The sequence below is a fragment of the Cynoglossus semilaevis genome, chromosome 2 (assembly GCF_000523025.1).
Source record: "Cynoglossus semilaevis isolate Cse_v1.0 chromosome 2, Cse_v1.0, whole genome shotgun sequence".
Classification (NCBI taxonomy): domain Eukaryota; kingdom Metazoa; phylum Chordata; class Actinopteri; order Pleuronectiformes; family Cynoglossidae; genus Cynoglossus; species Cynoglossus semilaevis.
Genome location: NC_024308.1, coordinates 5,791,896 through 5,807,538, shown reverse-complemented (window position 1 = coordinate 5,807,538; position 15,643 = coordinate 5,791,896). Strand labels below are relative to the sequence as shown.

Genomic DNA, 15,643 nt, shown 5'->3' with positions numbered 1-15,643 from the left:
TGCAGTTTTGTCTTCATTTTCTAAACAAAAGTTTTGAAGAATTATTCATTTGTCCTAATGACGTACTAACTTGTCCTGTTAGTTAAATGTTTTGGAGTCTGAACTATGTATCAGTTCCTCTGTTGTGTTTCATAGTAAATGCTATAACGTACGTGGGCCGCAAGGACTGGGAAAGAGAGGAAGAGAAGAAATATATCCATGCTTTAGATTTTAATCACATCATAGAAAAAGGTATTTCAGATTTATTTTGGAACACAATATACAATATCATACCATACATTGTGTGAAACATTGAAGAGGCCACCTGTAATAACCGGTGGACCTTTAACATATTATTGACAATTAAGAAAACCCCATCTGTCATGCAGTGCTAACTCTGGCTAACCATTGAGACTCAACTAGGACTGAGAAAAGCTTGAAGATAGATAAAAAATAAAACTTAATGCCGAACAAATTTGAATTCTCCAGAACTAGTAACAAGTTTGGTCAGAAAGAGTTCACAGATTATCACAATCAGGTACAGTAAGATCATGTGTTAATTCTGAAGGACTCATGCTACCAGTAAGTTAACATTAACTGTCTTATCTAGTTTTACACAAGGTGTTTAAGTGTAAAAATAAAATAAAAATAAAAAAACAGCCCTGGGTTTATTGTCCATTCTGTTTCTGGGCACATCTCGACCTTCAGTGATGAGCTAGTCATAGGTGTACTTGTACTTGTATGTAGCACGGCACGCTAACCCACGCTAACCTCTGTCTTGCGTTCAGGCCTGTGCGTTTCATCATGTCCTCTGTGTTTCATCTGGGTCACCAAATTATCGCTGTCAGACGAAAACCTTGTACTTCAAAAACTCAACTGCCGCGGTTTTTAAAACCAGCAGAACAGAGTCATTCAGATTATAATGAATGTGGTCGCCTTACTCCAACAGTTTGAACACAAATTAAACAAGGAGAATCAGTTGGACTTGAATCGACACTGCGTACGAGAGCGAGACGTTGAATGAAGATCTTTCTAACTGGTGCTTAAAGTTAAGACAGTTTTTGGTTTAATATTCATGCATACAGTTATTTTTCATATTGTCCTAAAACATTGTTTAGAGTTACAAGGTTCTCATGTGACAACATCATGGATAGCTGCTGCTCTTAAGGGAAATACATATATATATGTACATATATATGTACATACATATATATATCTGTATATATATATAAAGAAACCTGTATATAACTATATGTATAATAGCTATAAAAAGAGACTCAAACTCAGAGTCTTCTACACATTAGACACCACCACTTCCAGGTAATGCAAGTGCATAATAATATAAATTAAAATAGATTTTACACTGGACTAGTATTTCTTATTTACAAGCTTAAAGTATAGAATAAATACACACTGTTATAAACAGCAAAAAGGACCGACTTGAGCAGTAGCGACAAATGTGTGTGGAGTGATCTGGGGGAGGGGGGGGGCTGAGGGGGGTAAGGCTTGGTGACAGTCAGTCAGTCACACACACACAGTCACGCGTACATACACACGTAATAAAAAAACACAAACATCCGTCTGGACTTACATACAAACGATTGCCACTTTTTAGCATACGGGGGGTAAAGTCAGATGGAGTACCGCGGAGTGTTTCCGTACGCTAACATGAGCTAACACGAGGGGGAGAAAGTGATTGAAAATGCCATTTTTGAATGTGTGGAAATTTTTTGGTTGAGAGGTCTGCAAACCATTTTCGACCCAGCTTCCTCGACGCAGTCGTGAATGAACCAGAACGAGCGCTGTTTGGTTTGTGTTAAAAGTAGAGCATCTAGATTCCTCCTTTACTCCCAGAAGGGCAGTGACTGCCAAGATTATTCCGGCAGTTTCATCTCTGTCAAACACTAACAACCCAAGTGTCCTGGAAACCCGATACAGCCAGGATGGAAAATATGCATTGACGTCATTGGGCAGAAGGAGCTCCGGGGGAATTTTTTGTCAAATGGGAGGAAAAAAAAACATCAGACCCAAAGTGTTTTGGGTTTGTGTTGATGCAGCTGAGATAGGTTTGTAAACTGTGGATGGTGGCACTGATTAGGATCAGAGGGCAGCGTTAAATCATCTGGTGTGGGTCTGCTTTCAAGACTGGTTCAAACTAACAGGATTTTTAGGACTGCAGCATATAACTGTGGGCTAAAAGTTAAAAAAAAATCTCTTGTGCATTTATTTGTCTTTGGCAGACTTCAAATATGATTTTTTTTTTTAAAATCAAACGTTTATATAAGAATCCATTTGATGAACTCTAAGGCCTTGTTTTGATTTCTGCTTTCTTTTCACACAAACACAAAAACACTATTGAAAAACACCATTATTTTTCACACATACTGATGAACAGAAATACATGAAAACATGTCATGCTAGTATTGCATTCAGTGTTTGGTGTGAAAAGGTAGGAAGCTCCAATGGTCTGCAGACCGTGGAAATTGGAAAATGTGTGGGAATTTAACTAAAATTCAACATGAACGGTGAACAGATCAATTTAAATGTGATGAAAGTGTTTGTAGAATGTAGTTTGTGTGTGTGTTTCTCCACGTAGACACATGAGGTTGTCCAAGAGATGTTTGGATTTTCTCTATTGCCCAATACATGGAAGACTGTTCTCTCTTAAACATAGAAAAAAAAAATTGCTAATTCAGATAAGAAAAACAAATTCACAGACATATGAGAGTGTTCAATAAATTAAAAAACAAACAGCTGTAAGGACAATAGTAAAAAAGGCACACAAAAGTCCTTAGACAAATGTTACAGGAAATAAGTAAACACTCTCTTGCTATACAAACGTGTCTGGATCAGTAGATCTTAATCTATGCTACTTCTAGATTTTTCGGTAAAAAAAAGTCTTTTAAGGTACAAAACTTCTCTCAGTAGTGTCAATGTCCATTTTTAATGCCAGTCCTGAAAACAAAAGTCTCCATTTTCCAAACTGGCCAAACAAATCCTTCAGGTTCCATTCCCAGTCTCATCTCTCCGTCAAAGACTTAAATGTTCGCAGCATGTATTTCCTGAGAACTCTGAAGCCACCTCACTGAAACTGTCCGTCCTCGACTGGCTTCAAACTGCCAAGTGCAAGATGCCCCCACGTGGGGGGACGAAAAACTAAGCCTTTTGCCTCTCAGGGCTTTTCAAAAAGCCGACTTCAAGAGGATGTCACCTCTTTTTCCAAAAACACTTCACCATCACCGAGTAAAGGCTGATGACGCACGCCCCTATGTATCTGTGGGCGAGGCTTCGTGTGTCACAATTTCTATTGCTGTGGTGGGCTCCTCCATCATCCCATCCTGCTCAGGATCCTGAGAGTCCAAGTAGTCCACGGGAGGAGACTCTCTATCTTCTCCACTGTCATCCTCCTCCTCCTCCTCCTCATCCTCCTCCTCTTCTAATTCCTCATCTTCAGCTTCCGCCTCGTCTACTTCGCCATCTTTCTCTATTCCATCCAAGTCCTCTTCCTCAAGCGTCAGCTCAAACTGGAATTTCTCCCCTCCTCCCTGACCACCCGTGCCTCCGCTTTGTCCGTGTGTGCCCTGGTCATAGAAGGGAGGAGAAGGACTCTGAGGAATCATGCTCTGGTACCAGTTCCTGTTGTCCTCCAGAGTGTCCAAAATGTCCTGGGCATCTGGGTGGACCAGATCAGCCCAAGTCTCCCAAAGAGGGTGGACGATGTAGTCGATGAAGCCCACCTGAAAGAGACAGAGTACAGATTAGGGCCCAGTCCTAGTTCGGTGCAGATCCGTGGACTGTGGTGCATAATCCAGGTGGGATTTGTGGGTTTTTGCTGCGTACCTGACTTTTCTCCACTGAGGCTGTGTGTTTGTCACACATGGGGCTGATCTCCATCCCCCTCTCCCTCTCTCTGTCTCCCTGATGGAAGAACTCATCCATTATCCTGTCCGTCCACTGACGGTACAGCTCCAGGGACTTGGTGGGGTTACTCAGGTCGGCACAGTGGACCATGTTACGCAGCACCTATAAAGCACAGTTCTCATTTAGTAAAAATGAACACTTTTTTTTACAGCATTGGGATTTAGCCCTACGAGCCCTTTTAGTACAATATTAAAGACAACAATTTTTAAAATTTAAATGTGGATATAATAATGTAGAGGCAATAAAATTGACTTTGTATTTTGTTAAAACAACGTACATTATTGGGTAAAACAAAAAGCGTAAAAAAAGGTAAAATGTAAAAGGGGAAGACGCCTGGAGGAAGACGGATGGAGCGAAAAAAAAGGAGTGACAATAGGATCATAGGTCAGCGAGGGAGGCGGACTAATGACCACTGCCCCAGTAACCTTAGCCAGCACTGACTATTGATCAGGTCTAATAATAGCACATAAGATGAGGAAACAGCTTCTATTATACTCCTTTAAAAAGGTTTAAAAAAAATTTAGATGTTCATCCTTATACAGACGATACAGTTATTTATATATACAATTTTATAGCTCATCTCAAATTTTTTATAAACAATTACCCCCAAATTTAAATTAAATACCAAAAAAAAAATACTAATTCAATGAAACTCGTACCTGTATCCTGTCTGTGTAGTTGTCCAGCAAAAGCACCCCAGAGCTGGTCACCTTCTTGGTCTCCACCATGGTCTTCAAATCGGCCAGTAGACTCATGTGTTTGGACATGTCAGTGGCCAAAACCTGGATAAAAAAATATACACATTTAACCTCAGGAGAACTCAGTTTGGTTTTTTAAACAGCAAAGAAGCAGAGACTAAAGATCTGGGATGCGTTACCATGTCAATGACCATCTTGCGCAACGACTGCCTCTGTTTTTTGGTGAGGTTCTGGAAGATGTCGCAGTTGTCTTCCTGCAGCAGCTTGAATCCCACAGCCAGGTGATGGTTCTCCAGCACGGATTCATCGTTGTACATCAACGCCAGCTCAGAGTCTGTGTGGAGGTTAAAACAGTGTCTTTAGTTTGTGTTTTTTTTTTTTTTTTTTTTTTTGCAAAGTGACAGAATTAGCAGTTTCTAATGACTTTCACTTACTGGTGTTGATTAGGAACTGGTTTGATACTCCAGGATGGTCAACATCGTGGATGGCTGCGGCAAAGATGGCAGCGAGGATCTCCAGATCTGTGAAGACCGCCTGAGACAAAAGAGATAAGGAGAAAAGGGGGTGAACAAAAATAAACGTTTTTCACGATGATTAATGAAAGTCTGTAAGTCTTCTACTGCTTCTTCCTCATTATTCCCTAATGGATCTCCATATTTTACTTACATCCAAGGCCGGGGTGGAAAGGAGGATGTGTGTGGACTGGGCCACGTCTGCAGCGTGCAGGCTGTTATGATAGGCCACGTCTGAATGATAATGGTCTTCCAACGTCATCATGTAGGCCACGAATGTGTCCACTGGGATTTTGAATGTCTTTAACAGATCCCGCTCCTGGGAAAATATCAGAACATGTTACGAAAAAAGGATTTTAGCATAAAAAAAAAGGTATTTGTTCTACGTGGTGTCACACAGTGAACGGCATTAAAAAAAAGAAGGTCATTGTTCTACGTGGTGTCACACAGTGAACGGTCAGATTTACCACACCTGGAAGATGGCATACATGATGCAGGTTAGCGGCCTGTGGTTGGAGAACTCTGAGACGGTGAAGATGTTCAGGCCCCACTTGTTCAGGTCCTCCAGCTCCTTTGACAGCAGCTCCTCCTTATCAGTCTTGACACCGAAGCGAGAAATGCTGCTGCTGGAGAGAGAGGGCCCGTGGGAGACCTTCTTGACCCCGCTGATCTGTGTCATCAGCTGCTGCTTCTGCTGCTTCTTCTTCTCCCGCGTCTTGGACATCGGCGACGGGATCTCCACCTCATTTTGTTTGTCTGTGGAAGAATTAAACCACGGGTTGATACTCGTCCAGTGTCAGAAAAACATGTTGTTTTTTTGTCATTTTCTTCCAGATTTGTTTTCGTCCGTGGACCCAGGTGCAGCTGAGGAACACATATTGCGGTTTATTTCCTCTGGGGTTTATCAATACAGCCATCCATTCAACATCTGTCCCTTCATTCCCTTCTTCATTAACGCCCTCTCCTCTCTCCACCTGCAGCCACCGTCTGAACTCCCACTGTTCATTCATCCCTCTCCCTCTCTCCACCCCTCCTGACACTTCTTCCCACTTCTCCCCCAACCCACTTCATCTCACAGCAGGTGACTCACGTCTCATCTCCTGCCTTTTTTCACTTCATAGGTCAGTCCATTCAAAGAGCGAGGGCTGGGGTCTGCACACGGTCGAGGCTCTCGCTCATTCGGTAAACTGCAGATTTTTTAAAAACTCTTAGACGTGTCAGGACACTGCTGCTGGGGTTGACCCCACCCCGTGATTAGATGGACATGGACAAAAGGTCAAATGTCAGGCACATTCAGCAGTAGTTTGCATCCTTGGCCTGACTCATCACCTTAAATATTCTTCTCCTTTCAATTGTTGAATTTTAATCTGGCAAACATTTGAAACCAAAACCAATATTTGTTTTAGAAATCTTATGCATAAAATTTGAGATTTTAAGGTTTTTTTTAATGACATTTGGAGAAAGTGTTTTGATTGGTTAACTGCTCCATCAATGAGATCTAACTGTATCAGCGTGTATGAGATCTGTGCACCTACTTATAAAGTCTTGTCTCATTTCTGTCCTATCACCATTCCCCTGTGGACAGTTATTCAATTAACAGCTGTTATTCAAGTAATCTCTCTCTCTCTCTGTCTCTCTCTATGTATTCCCTAATGTCCACCCGCAGCCTGTACGTATATAAACTCATGTTCACCCGCAGCCTGTACGTATATAAACTCTATGTGTGCGATTAGGGAGATTACAGTGTGTTTTTCTCCCCCCCTCCTCTCCCACGTTTACTCCACACGACTTCCTATCATTTTCATCTTCCTCCGTATGTTCGATGGCCAACAATATCAGAGAGAAAAAAAACAGACGACGGCCATTTGTGGTCCTATTGGCTGAGTAAATATTCCCCACGCAAAATGTGATCACACTGGCTGTTGGCTGATCAAAGGCAGTTAGGAGCACAAACATGAGGCACACACACACACACACACACACACACACACAAATGGGCCGTGCAGGCCATTATGGAAAGGCCCCAAAAGCTGCTTTAAAATTGCATGAGATGAGAAAACCCAGGAATCTTTCCATAATTCCTGGAAACACTCTGCTGCACCAACGGAGACAAAAAAAGCAGACACAAAAAGCTACAAAAATATTACAGATTTCAGGTAAATGTGACGGCTCGTGGCCCATGTGAAATTCAAGCACTTTCAAGGTCCATTTTCAGCACCTTACATTTCTCTCTCCGTAATGTCTCTGAGCAGGGCTGTGACGAGGAATACGCCATTAAATTAACATGAACAGTTGTTTTAACTTATTAATGACTGTTACATGTGATAAAATTTAGATTTTTAATTTTTTTATCCATAATTTATATAGTAAAATATTTTACTTGCATGTTATTGGAACATTACAAAATATTGTAATTTTTCAAAATTTTCTAAGCAGTGCAGGCATTTAATATCTATTGCTGTAAAAAAAATAAAAAAAAATAAAAAAAGGATTAAACAGTTCCACTGGTCAACTGCTCTGCTCCAGCCACTTCTCCACCTTTACTTAGTCTCTCTTTCCTCCACCACCAACACAGTGGTTCTGATTTCTTTATCGCAGCGATAATCATCTCAGTTTAAATTGTTAGGGCGGTGGGAGAAGGTGGGAGAGAAGTGGAGGGACAACAAGGTGTCCCCCGCTGACAAAGATGCATCAAGACGGCGATGAGTCACCGACGTGCCCAGCCAACCTCAGTGCCAACAAAGGGGGTTCCTCTGTACCTCTGTTTCCCTCCTCACTGCAGTCACCAGCCTCCCTCCCTCCCTCCCTCCCCCCTGTGGTTCCTCTCTGCCTCTGCTCACCCCTCCTCTTCTGCTTCTGTATGTACAGCAGCCAACAACACAGCACAGGAACAGGATACTTATCGATCAGAAGCACCGAGTCAATAAATATTCCCCCTGAACCTCGTAAACAGTTCAGACATGACTGTGTTTTTGTCACTTGGACCAACCTCTGGTTTTTAAAAATCTCGGCATAAACATTAAACCAATAACACGTTCTGTATGATCCTGTCCATCCAGGCCCCCCCCCCAACCCCCCCAAAAAAAGAACAAAAAAAAATCTTCCTCCTTGTTTTCTAAAGGAAGAGCCAGGAGATTTAGAAAAGCCGAATGGCGCACTGTTTGACGCTACGCCCCCACAGAAAAATCCTGTCAGAGCGACTTGCACACCTTCACATCACATGAAACTGGGGCTGCAGAACAACACTGCAGCAGCAGCAGCAGCAGCAGCGGTGGCAGCAGCAGCGGTGGCAGCAGCTGTGAACAGCAACATTTTTATTCCCACTCTGAAGTGAAAACACAGATGAAACTCCTGGGATCGATCATTGTGATTTTTGGGTGAACACCATATTTGCATTTACCTAGGAAGGTGTTGGAGATGAATTCGGAAACCTGATTCCCAGAGCGACTCATCTCTGATAGGTGCGTCAGCTCCCGATTCAACATTCTCTTGAACTGAAAGAGGAGAAGAAAAATAAAATAAAATATTAGTTTCAACTGAGGAAAAACAACATCTTATGATGATTCATGGAAAATGCAACAGTGGCCATTGGTTTCTCAAAAGTAAGATTTAGTTATTGTGTTCATCTCTGTGTGTGTGTGTGTGTTTTCCTCCATCATCTGTTCAATTATTAAGAGTGCGTCAATACTTGTGTCCTGAAAGGAAGGAAACAGGGTTTAGAAACCCATTGATTTCACATGTTAGGTCACTATTTAACCACTGATGTCAGTGTCGGGGTCCGAACGTCTCAGTGATGAAATCTGAACACACTGTTCTCCAGCACAACATTTTTTTTGTCAAATTCCTTCAACATTTTTATATTATTAACATGTTAAACTAGACAGAACATATGACAGAGTACACAGTGATCCAGCCACTGCAGTACGAGCTGTTTATGACATGTGCGTGCGTGTACACACACACACACACACACACAGTACCCAAACACAGCCACAGCTCTGCAGAGGACTCAAGATGGAGCCTGAGCCTCGGAACACCATTCTGTCAGAGCCACATCACTGAGACCCATTTACTGCAGCACGTCAACAACCAATGGGATTCTGCTGAGACCCCCCAAAACCACAGATGACGAAATGAAAATTCTGACGCTGACTTTAGACAACAGCCCCAGAACAGACAGCAATAAAATCAGAGCGTTCTCTCAACAGAAGCTACGTAGATAAGTGGCACACACCTTGATGTAACCCCAAGACACAGACAGCAGGTAATTGGCTTCAGGCATTTTGGAGCTGGTTTTCTGGTTCCTACACAAAGCCAGAACTGTAATCCGATAGAAAAATAGAGGCAGATGAACAGGATTCCTTCAATGCCAGAAAAGGACACAAAATCCTCTCTTCTCTCCTCCGATTTTTTCCCTTCTGTCTCAGCCGCTCAGAGAGCTGCTGGATGATGAGGATGAGGATGATGATGATGATGACGGCTCTCTCTTCCTCTCAGCGGCAGGACAGGGCCGGCTCTGAGTCTCCATGGCCCGGAGAAGGTGGAAGGAAAGATGGACGTCCTAAAAACGAGCTGGGCAATAAGGAGATCCGGCAGCAGCAGAAGCCTGAGCCGAGAGCTGGGGACTCTCCGCACGCTGATGAATAATGGAGAAGAAGCGAGAAGGGAGGAGGGAAAAAACAGAGATGGAGACAGGAGGAGGAGAAGGAGGAGGAGGAAAAGGAGGGAGCCAGGCAGCGATGTTCATCTGACTGGAGGGGGGGTTCCTCCACTGGATTTGTCTTGCTCTGCTGCTCCCACCCCTCCTGCCCGTGCTCCTCTTGCCGTGTTCCTCCCTTTTTTGTTCTTTCCCTCTTCTTTCTCCCCTGCTGTAATCTGCCAGCCATAGCAACACTACTTCTGAATATGAAAGAGAGTGTGGAGCCGGGGGAACCCTGCACACACAGCCTGGCATTACAGCATGTCTGCACATCAGGGGGATTTTTGACCAGTTTCACATTTGAAATCCAGGAGTAACTTTCACTCCTTTTATTCCCAGGGTTTCATATCTTCCCCTGTAATTACATCTGAAGTGGTTACATCTACGTGGATGTTTCTTTCCTCCAGTGAAGGAATGTCATGTCACTGCACAGCCATTCCTCCGCTCCACGGCAGAACAAAGAGGGCGGAGAACGCCGAGAACACTTTGGTGTATTTTTAATCATCGTCATTATCTTTATTATCATCCTCTGTTGTCTTCTGACATCCACAGCCATTGTTGGGAACTCAAGTGCCTGTTCATTATCTCCATCCCATAATAATATTAGATGCTGTCAGAGGGTGTCTGTGGACGGCTATTTTTACCAACTGAGAGATGGCCACGGAGACGGGGAGAAAAAAAAAGGAAGGGGGAGGATGAAGAAGGAGATAATTGCATCCTTTCTCAATTTAGGTGACATCAACGCACAGTCTCACTCTGCCTTTTGGTTGGTGTTGGTGTGTGTGTGTGTGTGTGTGTGCAACAATCAGCAGAACACACCAATGCCATGGCAACAGCATGGATGTTGAGACAGAGAGGAGAGGGTTCCCTTCTCTTCCCTGTCGGACCTTTGGTCTAGCTGAGCTGTCACGAGGACCACACACACACACACACACACGCACATCTGCAACCGCCAGTGCACAGTCTCAACCTCCCTCCCTCCTCCCCCCCCCTGTCCCCCCCCCCCCCCCCCCCCCTCTCTCCCCCCCCCCCCCCCCCCCCCCTCTCCCCCCCCCCCCCCCCCCCCCTGCCTGTCTACCCCCCCCTCCCCACCACCTGCTCCTCCTACCTCCCTCAATCTCTCCCTCACACTCCACCACTTACATGTCAATACTCCCCCTCCCCTCACCTCTCTCCCCCTCTCTCTCTCCCTCTCCCTCTCACACCACCACTTCTTCCCGACACAGTCATCCATCTCTCTGCCTGTCTGCGTCTGAGGCAGGATCAATGGGCCGTCCTTGGAGCAGGCTCCGGCCTCCGGACTGGAATATACCGTTCCATCAGAGCATCACTGGACCGTCCTCACACTCACTGAGAGCGTAACCAAATATATGATGAATGGAAATCTTCTCCACCAAGTTTTAATACTTAAGGAAACATTTCAGTGACAACCGTGAATCAGGCTGCTATTGGACGATCCAGCTGTCAATCACACACTCTGTCCAATATTATGTGACCGTACAAATTCAGGAAAGAGAAGCTGTTTTCTGTCACAGCCTCCCTGAGAGGATTCATCATCATCCTCCCACTCAGGGAAAGAACCAGAAGGAGGGAGGCAGGAAGCACAAAAACATAAAGAAATCCAAAGATAGGTGAGGTCTTTTATATATATATAGATATACATATATATACATAATAACTGACTGAGAACAGGCATTTATTGAACATATAAAGAAAACAGAAAATAACATCTGGGGATGTCTCCCTACAACGTGCTGCAGCAGCAGGCTTGCCTACGGGCTAAAAGAAAAACCTCCGTCGCCTCCTCTCTTACACACACACACACACGGAAGCCACAGCAGCACGCTACAAAAGTGGGCATTTTGCACAGATCACTGTCGTGTCTTTGGTGACACAGAATATAACGGTGCATTTGAAGAAGTGAGCGAGGAGCAGCAGGTGACATCACAGCTCTGAAGGTGAAGCCTCTGCAGCCGTCTCCTCCTCAACGACAGAGATGTGTATGTCTTAATCCGACTGGTTTTTATTTATTTATTCCATTCCTCCCTCCCTCTCTCTCTCTCTCTCTCTCTCTCCCTCTCTCTCCCTCCGTCTCTGTGTGTTCACATGGATGGGGTTAGAATCAGCAGAGATCTGCTGTGACAGAGGCAGAGAGGGTGAATGAAGCCTGTGGGATTTCACTGTGACAAAGAGAGAGCGAATGAACACACACGCACACACACACACACACACACGATGCTGGGCTTCCTTCATTCAGATGTGATCAGAGCAGACAGTGCAGTGTGGAGGGCAGCCAGGCGGACGGAGACGCAGGAAGTCAGACATGGAGTTCCCCTCTGGCACGAGACGCTCGTCCACAGAAACACAGTCAGTGCCTTATTTACACTGTAATCTTTCTCCATTATTAATACGAATTATCTGATTCTATCTATATCAGAGAGACCAATGTTTTTTTTTTTTACATGAGGAAAAACTTCATTTCTTTTTCTTGGAAATTCGGGGTAAATATTCCAAAATGACGTAATAGAATCCATACGACAAGTACAGCTCATCCTATTCCCCATATTGCTTCAGAATGGAATTCCTGTCATTTATTCACTGGCGGCCACTAGTGGGCGCACTCTACTAAGTGTGCTCAGCTGCGCTCTGAGAGCAGTGACCCGAGTGTCCGGCTGATGTAGCTCTGTACGAGGTGCAGTGCAGTTAAACTTTGGAGTTTGTGAAAAATTCAATAAAAAAATCGTAACAATTTCATTCTGAGTTAAAACACTTTAGTCACGAGATCCCCAGAAATATTCATCTGGATTCACAGGTCGAACTTCAAACCTGAAGACTCACAAACCTACGCTGCGTTGTAGAACCTGTCAGTGTATCTACGTTGTTTTTGCAGAACTGAAAGTTAAAGCTGAGATGAAAAAAAAAAACTACAGCATCTGCAGCACAGTCAATAAAACACCGTTCAAAGGTGTGTACTGAGACCTGATCGTCAATTAAAAGAACTTTTGGAACAAGATTGAATAATTGTGGAATACAACACTGTAAAAAAAATGTGCTTTTTGACACAGACAAATAGAGCTGGAAGAGTGAAACCTCCTGCTCTCTGACGACTCTCTCTGGTCAGAGCTGTCCGTCATCAGTGTTGCTCCCTGTCCTCTGTCTGTATCAAACATGTGGCTCCAGAGCAGTAACACAGGCCTCGTGGTGGAGACTCAATGTGACATAACTGTAAAAACCAGAGCGTCTGTGATGGTATACGTGTGCGTATGTTCGACAGAGACGCAGACGGGCCGACTGCCTCTCACTTCCTCTGACTCACACTCGAAAAGCCTCGCAAACGGACAGAAAGGCAACAACTGAAGGAGTTAACGCTGGCGAGGCCTCAGCTGAGGAAAATCATTAGCATCAGTGTCAACGTCAGTGAAGTCAGATGTGGTCAGATCAGCCCAGAGTCAAATACCACGCCGTCAGTCTTCTGGGGAAACCACATGAACAGCTTTCACCAAATCCAGCTTTCTGCGTGCAGTGAAAGTTGTACTGTACTGTACACACACACACACACACACACACACACCAACGTGGGAAATAAGTCGCAAACTCATGGGAACGCTTGTACCAATATTTCCATCACCTGTTCAAACACCCAGTCCATAGAACAATATTTATTCACACACACACCTCCGTGCTGTTCTCATTCAGAGCAGGGACAAAATGTTATCATGACTTTTCTGACAGATCTAAATCCAGTGGTGATGCTTCAGTCCAGACTTAAACTCCACAGCATTTTTAAAAACAAACATCCGTTGTTGTCTTCAGAAGAACTTCAACTCATCTGCTCTTCTTATTCAACTGAAGTTTTTTTAAAAAAAGAAGAGGAAAATAAGAAAAAAGCTTCAGTCGAGAAGTGCATCTGACAATGTGTCCTTCAAATCTGACAGGAAATTCAAAAACAACCCCCAAGTTTAAAAGCTCACAGTCGTATATACAACATCAAACCCCAGAGATCTGCCAGCTGTCACCATCACTCACACTGAGCCTAAAGGCTCCATGAAACACACAATTACCACCGAGTGTAAGAAACCGAGACATAGCTTCAACTTTGTGGCTCCGAAAAGTGGGAACTTTTCCTGGTCAAGTTTAAACATGATCTTCACACCAACCTATGTCTTGCATTTTCATTACATACAGCTGTATGTCTCAGAAGAAGTCAAGTAAAAACAAAAAACAGAACAAAACCACAGGTCGACCCTGGAGCCCGCTGCAGCTCCAATGAAGAGTTCAACAAAAAAAAAAAAACTCTGAGAGAAGCTCACCTTCCTCCAACCATTCAGCTTCCCAATTTTCTTCTCCTTCTTGTCAAAGCAGCAGGCTCCCATGATTCTGTGTGTGTGAGGCGCGGGGCACAGCGGAGCAGAGCAGAGCGGAGCGGAGCGGAGTGGGGCTGCTGTCCGTTCAAATGTGGGCCTCAGTCTGACTGCAGCATGAGTAAAAAGCAGCAGCAGACTCAACCTCTCTGACGCTGGGAAACGCCACAGCTTCACTGACTCACTCTGGGCTGTGAGTTCTGACTAGGCTTCACCTCCTTATGTCTGTGTGTGTGAGTGAGTGAGTGAGTGAGTCCGTGTGTGAAGCAAGTGCTGAAATAGACACACACTCACACACAGACACACTCCCTCTTGGGGGAGTCCCGCCTCTAACCTCCTGCTCTCCTCCGTACGCCTGCAGCTCAGGTTTACTCTGTCAATACTTCACTGACGGCTGCTGAAGAAGTGGCCCAGCTCTGGGTCAATAAACAACCTGCAGCTTCACCTCCGCTCTCATGACACTGACTCTCATGACATGTGGTCAAAGTTCGGTGGTAGTAGTTCTGAGACGACGATGACGACGTTTTCAACAGGTGTCAGGTTTTAAAGACTTTAAACGTGTGGAGACTTGTCTCTCAGACGTCTCTAACGGCTCTGACACGTTTTATCTTCATGTCTTTGTGCCAGTTGAGCTGTGTTAGGTTTTGTTTTTTGTTTTTTTTTTTACCCTTAGAATTAGTGATTCTGAAATCAGAGCAAACGAAAGAATAGAAACCAAAGAGCAGAGGTGGCCAAAAGGTGGATCGGGATCCATCAGTAGATCACAACAGGAGTGCTGGTAGATCATGAACAATTATATATATATATATATATGTATGTATGATAGCAGCTCCTGAGCCAAAAAAGTGTGGACACCCCTGCCTAAGAGCATTTGTGAGGCTTTCACAGCAGGTTTAGATCCAGCTCCATCTGAAACATCAGGACATTTGAATTACAGGAATCATAGGAATTATCTGCTTGTTTTTTTTTTTTTTTTGTCACCCTCTGGTGGCAGTTTGTCAGTTGATGATCTAAATCTGTCAGGTTTCCCCAGACCTGCAGCTTTGGTGACCATGATGGTGTTTAAAGGTGAAACCAAAACAGTTCCCAAACCGACCACCAGGTCACTGAGTGTCCTCTGCTGCTAATGTGCGTTCAAGTTCATGTAAGAATGGAAGAGAATGGACTTGAGAAACCTCTGCTCTATCACAACAGTCAATGTCATCACCACGATCTGTGTGTGTGTGTGACGTGACGCTGTAGTACTGGCTGTAATACTGGCTGTAATACTGCATGTACTGTAATACTGGATGACTTCTTAGAAATAAAAATCCACCCTCGGAGTGAAGCGGCTCTGACGAAGCTGCCCAGAGACATGAGTGACGTCAGTTTGAAAATTCCAGATGTAAATCTGTCACGCTCCCCTCGTCGCACTTTCAGTTTAAGAAGAAAGACGTCACTGGTTTTCCCACGGACAAAACGAAAGGAAAATGA

General features: G+C 44.2%; 1 protein-coding gene across 5 annotated transcripts in view; it reads right to left on the bottom strand.

Annotated features, from left to right (window-relative positions):
* Positions 1-195: 195 nt before the first annotated feature.
* Positions 196-15,643, bottom strand: part of pde4ba (phosphodiesterase 4B, cAMP-specific a) — a 109,479-nt gene continuing 94,031 nt past the window's right edge. For 4 of the 5 annotated variants that reach the window (XM_017030679.2, XM_008332829.3, XM_017030682.2 and 1 more), the window contains 8 exons: positions 8,511-8,604; positions 5,583-5,866; positions 5,265-5,429; positions 5,033-5,132; positions 4,778-4,932; positions 4,560-4,682; positions 3,820-4,002; positions 196-3,716 (listed from right to left, as the gene is read on the bottom strand). In XM_017030679.2, the coding sequence (XP_016886168.1) occupies positions 3,246-3,716; positions 3,820-4,002; positions 4,560-4,682; positions 4,778-4,932; positions 5,033-5,132; positions 5,265-5,429; positions 5,583-5,866; positions 8,511-8,604 (1,575 nt within the window). In that variant the 3' untranslated portion in view covers positions 196-3,245. Of the gene's footprint in view, positions 3,717-3,819; positions 4,003-4,559; positions 4,683-4,777; positions 4,933-5,032; positions 5,133-5,264; positions 5,430-5,582; positions 5,867-8,510; positions 8,605-9,344; positions 10,708-15,643 lie in introns of those variants that run through there. The other variant, XM_008332822.3, reaches the window with a different exon arrangement.